The sequence below is a fragment of the Hippocampus comes genome, unplaced genomic scaffold (assembly GCF_001891065.2).
Source record: "Hippocampus comes isolate QL1 unplaced genomic scaffold, H_comes_QL1_v1.1 scaffold94, whole genome shotgun sequence".
Lineage (NCBI taxonomy): Eukaryota > Metazoa > Chordata > Actinopteri > Syngnathiformes > Syngnathidae > Hippocampus > Hippocampus comes.
Window position 1 is genome coordinate 481,573 of NW_017806059.1, and position 8,460 is coordinate 490,032.

The 8,460-nt window shown below is 38.6% G+C and overlaps 1 protein-coding gene across 1 annotated transcript in view; it reads right to left on the reverse strand.

The window, feature by feature from the left end:
* emc2 (ER membrane protein complex subunit 2) overlaps positions 1-7,589 on the reverse strand; it is a 40,958-nt gene extending 33,369 nt beyond the window's left edge. The window contains exons 1-5 of the mRNA XM_019893077.1: positions 7,491-7,589; positions 6,789-6,902; positions 4,380-4,444; positions 3,552-3,637; positions 2,113-2,170 (exon numbers count right to left, since the gene is read on the reverse strand). Coding sequence (XP_019748636.1) covers positions 2,113-2,170; positions 3,552-3,637; positions 4,380-4,444; positions 6,789-6,902; positions 7,491-7,530 — 363 coding nt within the window. The 5' untranslated portion in view covers positions 7,531-7,589. The remainder of the gene's footprint in view (positions 1-2,112; positions 2,171-3,551; positions 3,638-4,379; positions 4,445-6,788; positions 6,903-7,490) is intronic.
* Positions 7,590-8,460: the final 871 nt, after the last annotated feature.

Below are 8,460 nucleotides of genomic sequence, written 5' to 3' on the forward strand. Positions count from 1 at the left end.
ATAGGGGGAATCATTATTTTAAATAACTTTTAATTAAATTCTCATTCCAATTTTGAAATGTATTCAATTTATTGTTTAATTTAAACAGCAAATATATATAATTATTATTGTTCATTGGGATTTAGCATTCTTATTAAAATAATTGTCATTATCTACTAAATGAAATCAGACAAACCTTGGCAACAAGTCAGCCATCCGTCTCAGGTTACAAAACGTTTGTAACAATGAAGAAATGGATGGGTTCAACTACTTGGTGTTATGTTCTAAGTTGTGTGTCAAATCTAAATGAAATAGGTGAAAATAATACTTGCAAAATGTAGAACGTGTCTCATATTCAGCCATTTGTCAAACCCACCCTTTTCAAATTCACCTTGGCTCTCATCACTTGAACCTCAAAGGTCATCATCAAAAGCTCTGCTCTTTTCTCAGACTAACAACAGTCGTGTGTGAGAGGATTCGGTCCCCTTGAATATTTTGCCACATTTCAGGCTTCAAACAAAGACATAAAATTAGATTTATTCTTTTTTTTTTTTTTTTTTGTAGAAATAACATTTTTAAACGTGGTGCGTGCAAAATTATTCACCCCTCACCAAGTTAATATTTTGTAGAACCACATTTTGCTGTGATTACAGTCAGTGTTCCAAAAAGGTTCGTTGGGCTGCTTATGTCACCTGCAGCCCGGTAGTCTGGCAAACAGCTTTGACGACTACTTTCCTAACTCAGGAATCACAGCCACCATCAACTTGCTTCCATGAAAGCAAATCAACAAACGTTCTTCCAAGTATCATCCTCGTAAAAAGATACAACGAGTAATCATCAGAGGGAAGGAAAGAGAAGCCATGCTACGTGCTAATGTTACTCACTGTGAAAGACCGAATTAAGTGTTTGGTTGACGGGGTACACTTCACAGAGGTCTTGCTGATACCACGTTAAAGCAAAAATAGCAGAGAAAAGCATACAAATTAGTGCTACACACAGCTAAACGGGAAATGATTGTTACAGCGTCCCGGACGTCACCGGGAGGAGTGGCTTTGAAGAATCGAAGTCTATTAATGTTGAAAATGGATGCAATTAGTAAATTGACTGTTTTCACAATACAGTCTCGAGTTTTGACTTTTTAGACCTGCACAATAAATGTTCTCAAAAGTACCGACTGGTACATTAGAGTAGTCATCATCTTTATATTATTTTTTCATCAATTTCTAGAAATAATTTTTTTATGCCTCTTATTTAGACAAAGAGCTTAATTTGTGCAAAAGTATGTGGGCTACTTTGCTTTTTACATTTGATGCAAAAGTGGGATTAGTAGGTGCATTTCTCATTTGACACATACCTGTTTAATATCACTTCAAAATAAACTGAGAAAAGTTTAGTCGTCATAGTGTGCTGTAGGAATGCCTAAATGAAGCTTCAACTTTGCTTCGTTTACCAGTTGTTGATTCCACTAGATGAAACTCTTTTCAACATTGGCCTAAAATTACACTAACTTGCTTTGTGTTGAACCCTTTTATTTAAACCAACGGCATCATCAAGAGAAGTAAAAAATACAACTGTAAATTTGAAGCTTAATTTTCCCATTACTAGTATGTTGTGTAATTTTTATAACTGAATATATATTGTTACATCCTTGTCGTGATATCAAATGGCCTATCTTGTGATAGATTATTTTTCCCATATTGCTCAGCAATACAGTACAGTACTTAAAAGTAATACATACAAAAATTCTAGTTTTATACCGCATTGAGTCCCAATCTTTTAGGCAAAATGTCATAACCTACCCAACAAAAATGTCACAATAAGTATGACTACTTGTTGTTTAATTGAGCACAATGCTATTATATTTGGATGACGTATTAACTTATACTGTTAGAAAAACGACAACAGATTGAGATTTCTTGTACCTTTTGCCATCTATCAGAAGCGCATGTAATTGTTCTAGCTGTTACTGTATGTCGCTGGCATAGATAGATGATGAAAGACATATGTCATTAAATAATTTTCGGACAAATTAAGTGAAACTGGATAATTTCCCAAATTTCCCGCACCACCACTGATGCTCGCTCATGGTACATGAAGTTGCCACGGCACCCTGGTTGGGAATCACCGTCTTACCGTATTTGTAGGGTCGTCTTGAAGAATCGCATCATAGTGCTTGTTGGCCTCATCATACCTTCAGAAAGAGAGAAAGGAAAATCTCAGTTTTCATGCAATCCATTTCCAATTTGGTAAAATTAGGTGGTGGGGAAATTCAGAGAATCAAGTTTCTGTATACAGCGTGCATGTTTCTATGATTACAGTAAGGCTATTCAGTAATCAGTGGCGTGATCTTAAGGATGAAATAAACACATCTAAGTGTAGGTTATGGGTGAACAGCCAACCTTACAAGTCTTGTATCATTTCACAATGAGTCATGAATTCCATCCAAACAAAGCCTTCTGTTTCGAATTTTCTGTTTGTTTGATTGTATCCAGTTTGACTCACCTTTAAACAAGATCATATTGCTACATAAAATGTGCTTCCATCTGCAGCCAAGTTGTTGATTTGGTTGTCTTTGTCTTGACCAATAACACCACACTACATGTGAACTTGGGCACCCAAAACCGGTGGCCGAAGTCAAAATGATTGCTTCAGAGCAAAGTTTATGGGTTTTAAATATCAAATTATACTTAAGTGAAAAACAGAAAAGAAACAAGATGTGTGCATGTTCAGTACATGTGTACTATACCGATCGTATTCCCTCAGACACATCATGACCGCATGAATGATGTTTTCAAATCAAACACTTGCTGTTAAAGGCAGGAAGCAGTCAGTGATCAGATCGTGTCCTAGCGCACATACTACAGCAGACAGAGGTAACTCTGGTTTCCATTAGCACTGAACAGCCACAGGTCCGGAATGGCTGCCTCTGTCACACTCACTTTATTACTCAGCCACACTTTGGAAGATTTCAGATGGCACAAGGATGCAAGCCGCTGATTTGGTGGGTTGGAGGGGTGTTTTGGAATTATTGTTAGAAGCTTTCTTTAAGTGTACCATTTTTCTACCAATTAACTATGGTGTTCAGGTTACTCCATCTGACAAAAGACTGAAGTATAATTTCTTTTAAATTTTGTAAATAAAATAAACCGCTGAGAGAAGGGGAAACACGTGAGGTGACGTAAACACTTACTGGGCCAAGACATACTCATTTGTACCAGCACCAAAATCGGATGGGAAAGACGAAAACAGAAATTGAGGGACCCCGAGAATAACAGTGGGATCTAACCACTTCCTTCCCGGGAATCCCGAAGTCCAACTCAAGGGCTATACAGGGCAATCCAAAGTCAAAGCTTTCTCCACGTTACCCAATTCAGTAAATGAATGCTGAGTGATCCAACATAAATACACCCAAGCCTCAAACCTTTTTGAACATATACAGACTCAGACTATTGTTTCAAATTCTGTAAACGGTTTCTGATTTCAAGCCTCCTGAAGTACAATTAAAAAAAAGAAAAAAAAAAGTGATGTTTTCCACCCCTTCCCCGCTCCAGATTTTGGTGCTCCACGCTTACCTTTCCAAAGCTTCCAGCCTCATGCCCGATAATCGCTTCACTCTGTGGCTATCTGGAAACTGCTTCCTCAGTTCCTGTAGACAGGTCTGCAAGGATGTGGGCAGACAAGAGACACCAATTATAGTTGGCTGTATCTACTAAACTATTTTATGCTCCATTCATGCGCACGAAAGAAAAAAAAAGTGCAATTTTGAGATTTTGACCTATTTTGCTTTCATAAGGCACTGTACAAGCCAAACCACTCAAAATATATATTGGGATTTATTTTTTAACCAGGCTGCCCACTGGGGTGAGGTTGCTGTTCCTTGTAACTGTTTGCTTAATCTGTAAAAATCATAACAGGGTTTCAGCAGGATGGCCATTTTTATTTTATTCATTTTAATTAAACGAGCTGTATCATGACATAAAAACAAAAACAAGGCAGTCAGGAAATTATACAAGAGCATATTTCTTGTACACCTTAAACTACAGGGGAAAAAAAAAACATTGTTCTGTAAAGTTACAAAAGCAGCAGAAGGTTGTCCTAAATGAGTTATCTGCAAGTTAGTTTGTTCACTAAAAATAAATTGGTTCAATGTCCACATTTTGCAAAAAAAAACACACCAATGCTTTCTAAAATAATTTCGTTATATGTCAAATAGCTTAATTCCCAGTTTATGATCTCGATACATTTATTTGAATAAGCTTTTTAGTGTAATACCATTTGGCCAAATAAAAACTGCATTTACACATTTGGCAAAAATGATGCTGCAAGTAGGAATTGCTGTAATGTGAATAATGAGCGCTTTGGACTTGCTTGGTTATGTAAGGGATATCATAAAATCTTACCAGAGCCAAGTCATCCCGGCTGCAGTCCAACGCTGCAATCATCACCTGCTCATAAATAATCCATACTGGACAGAAGAAGGTCGAACAAAAGATTCTGTGTTAAAACTCTAACAAGCTTCCCACTTGGTGCAACATGACAATGTTTTAATTAAGTGAATTGTGTAGTTTACAAAAACAAACAAACAAACAAACAAATAAATAAATAAATAAATAAATAAATGGGACTGCCAAACACAAGTGCTTCATATATTTTAACCTGTACATACTTATTTGATGGAAATCGAGAGATTACAAGCATCTTTGAAAAACTGTTTCCCCACATTTAACAGTTAGACGCACAAGTACTAGATGTACTACGACAACGACTTTGAAGTAAAACAGTCAGTCAGAAATAAACTGTATTCTTTCAACTATAATTTAAGATGATTCATTAAAAAAAAAAAAAACAAGGCATTTTGATTAGGGGTGTCACAAACAAATGTTTTTGGAATCAATTATTATCCCACCCATTTTCACTGGAGCAGACCCCAGCCGTTTTACTGGATTTTGACTGCTTTGCAAGGCCCACAAATTATTGTTTTCTATTGCGATATAAACACGCAGCCTACCAAAAGAAAGATGAGATGCTTTTCTTTCAGCTGAACAAGTTTGTTTTTAAAATTTTTCCTTTCTTTAGCAATCAGCATTAGAAAATAGCTACATAACAGCGAAAACATTTACAGAGGTTGTCAAGTTGGCTGCCCTCTGCCTTCAGCCGTGAGAGCCGACTGACAGTCAATGTTATTACACACAAACCCAAAAACAATTAATTTGGGACATTGTCTTAAACATAAATGAAAACAGAAAATGATGCTTTGCAAATCTTTGGATGTTTGAAGTGTATTCTATTAAATATAGGTTGGACATGATTTGCAAAACGGGGTGGCACGGTGAACGACTGGTAAGGACGTTGGCCTCACAGTGCAGAAGTGCAGCATTCGATTTTGGCTCCGGCCTTCCTATGTGGAGTTTGCATGTCCTCCCCATGTGCGTGCGTGGGTTTTCTCCATGTACTCCGGTTTCCTCCCATATTCCAAATACATGCACGATAGAACACTCTAAATTGTCCCAAGGAGTGACTGTGGGTGTGAATGGTTGTTCGTCTTTATGTGCCGGTGATTGACTGGTTCAGGGTGTACCTTGCCTACTGCCCAATGTCGGCTTGGATAGGCTCCAGCATGCCCGCGACTACCGTGAGGAAAATCGGATTGGAAAATGGATGGATGGATGGATGATGTGCAAAACATTGTATTCTGTTTTTAATTATGTTTAGGACGACGTCCCAACTCCAGTGGAATTGGGTTTAAATGTCCATGTCATGATTGCTAAATTCTTAATGGATAGGCTGTATCCAAATTCCAAGCCACCACCTGTGTTAAAATGAGTGGGATGCATCAGGAAGGGGATCCGCCCGATCAGAGAGCTATGCCAAACAATTGTTTTGACACCTTATAAGACGTGCCCCACTGCTATTATGGAATATCTCATTGATTGTCAACTTTCCACCAAGAGAGGGGTAAGACTGTGAAAACGTCATAAGCTTTGATAAGAGTGCAATGGATTTATGTGACTTGGAGATTGTTTGGGTGGTGTACAAGCAGGGTAGGCAATGGGTCATGAAATCTTTTAACCAGTTGAGAGTTAAATTCAGTCTAATTCTGAAAAAAAAAAAAAACAACTTTCACAGTGAGTTTCGCACTGAGCCAATGATGGCTAAATAGGGCGAGAAGCAAGAACTCATCCATGCTGAGACGGTTCGCATAACAAAACATATACTTACCATATGTTCTTCAAAAGGTTGTGCGTAACTTGAAAGGTTGGTAAAATGTTTCCTTCATAACTCAAGGTTCCACGGTATATGTGTGTGCAAGTGTGTGTTAAAATAGTTCATATCAATTATGCTGTGCAATTTGAGGTATAACCACAGTTAATACCCGGCTTGCGTCTTCGCAGTCACGTTTTGATGGATGGACCTGCCAGATCAGATGGACTGAAGCAGAACCAAACTGTACCATTTAGAAATGTGGTGACACGAAAAGCAATTCATTATCCCGTATTATTTTTCCCTGAGGGGAAAAATCGTGTGCCCATTTGGAGGGAAGCAAGTGGATGTTGCATGCGACTAAGAGTAGAGGCCACTTTGACTTATCAGGGCAGAAGCCACATTTTGTGGAAATAGTGCAGTTATCAATAGCTGCTTAATTATATGACCCCAACTGACACATACTTGTAGGTGTATGTATCTCCTTCATTCACGTTCTTTAAGTCAGTGTTCATATTGCAATGCACAACTGAATCGAAATGATGAGGATTTACCCTATTGCGCTAGTCTACTTCCAAAACGCAATTAGTTTAAAACGGGGCACTTACTGTCATCCCCCAGTTTAGCTGAATGTTCACCGATGAGCTCTTCACCAACGTCCACTATTTGTTCACTGTTTCTGCAGTTATCCTCTCTCCATTTGCGCAACTTGTCACGCATTTCTGTACACACAAAATGAATCGAACAATTCGAATGAGCGACGTATACTGTATTGGGGAAACTAATATGCATGAGACATGCAAAATTCAAGTAGTAAAACGGAGACACAGGCGATCAAGCTTTTCAAACGATAATAGTTTGCGAAACGGTACTGCTCTATATTTTAACTGGGAATCTTCGTCACGTTAACATTGACATTACATTCACACGATTATCATTATATGACAAAAAAAGTGATTTGTATTCATGGCTAACGTTCACTAACCTGCAGCTATGGCTAAAGATAGCACAAACAATCTCTTAAAGACTGACGTGCCAAAATCATACGTTGCACACGACTGAACTCATTTCATCTTTTACATGTATCTTTGACATGAATGTAACGATCAATCATATAAATATTCAAGTAAAACTGACAGCTGTTTACAATGAATACATCGTTTAAAAGGATTACGACGCTAAAGTGAGCGGCGAACTACTTCCCACATTGGTACGATGTCACTTGAGACCATAATCTCAACGACCGTTTCGCACTAAGAACACCACAAACCTCTATATTACCAAATAATGACAATTTTGCTTTGCCTTACCTTCCCAGCCTACATCGTACATTTCCGAAACTGACGCCATCTTTTTTTTACGGCAACAGCACGGGTCCTTCGATCACGTGACTTCTAGTCGGCCTGTCGTCACATAAGGTTACGCCTATGATTGGTCACCTGACATACAATATTTGATCCTTCGTGCTACAGTATTGAAGGCTGAAATGATTGTACTGCATATTGATATTGTTTCCTAATTGAATTTAGCTTCGTCAGTGCAGGTTAACCATAGTGACGACCCTTCTTAGCAAAAATGTACACCTAGCGGATGAGACTTTGGGTATCAACATGTTGCAGATTTAGTTTATATTTAAGTTATTTCTTGCTTGAACCGGTGTGGAGGTAATCGTGTGTGGGGGGGAAGAAAACAAAGTGACTTGCCACAGTTACAGTAATTTATGATTTGACAAAGGGGCAGCTAACTTTTTATAATGGCTTTGAATATTTTCCCCATAGTAAATGCAATCACCATTTATGTGATTCCTTTGGTTATTATTATTTATTTATTTATTTTTGTCCACACCAGGAGCTTTTGTCATGCCGCAGTGGCCCACACCCGCCCAACAAGATGCTGCTTGCAAATGACGAATACATCAATGTTGGCGGCTTGGCGCACAAGAGTCACGCACATTTTGATCCATCAATCCATTTTCAAAACCACTTATCCTGAACAGGAGCCTATTCAAGCTGACTTCGGGCAAAAGACGGACTACTCCCTGAACGGGTCGCCAGTCAATCGCAGGACCCACAGAGACAAACAACCATCCACATCTACATTCACACAGTCACTTAGTGGGAACCAATACCATGCTGCCTGCACACAACTCAGAAGAGTGAACCACTTCACGATCATCCAAAAATGATCCCAAGAGCACAGCAACGACTCACCCAGGGGCCCACAAAGCAACAGAAGACAACAGATAAAGAAGTGCAGTGCTCCCTCACCTCAGTTAAGGTC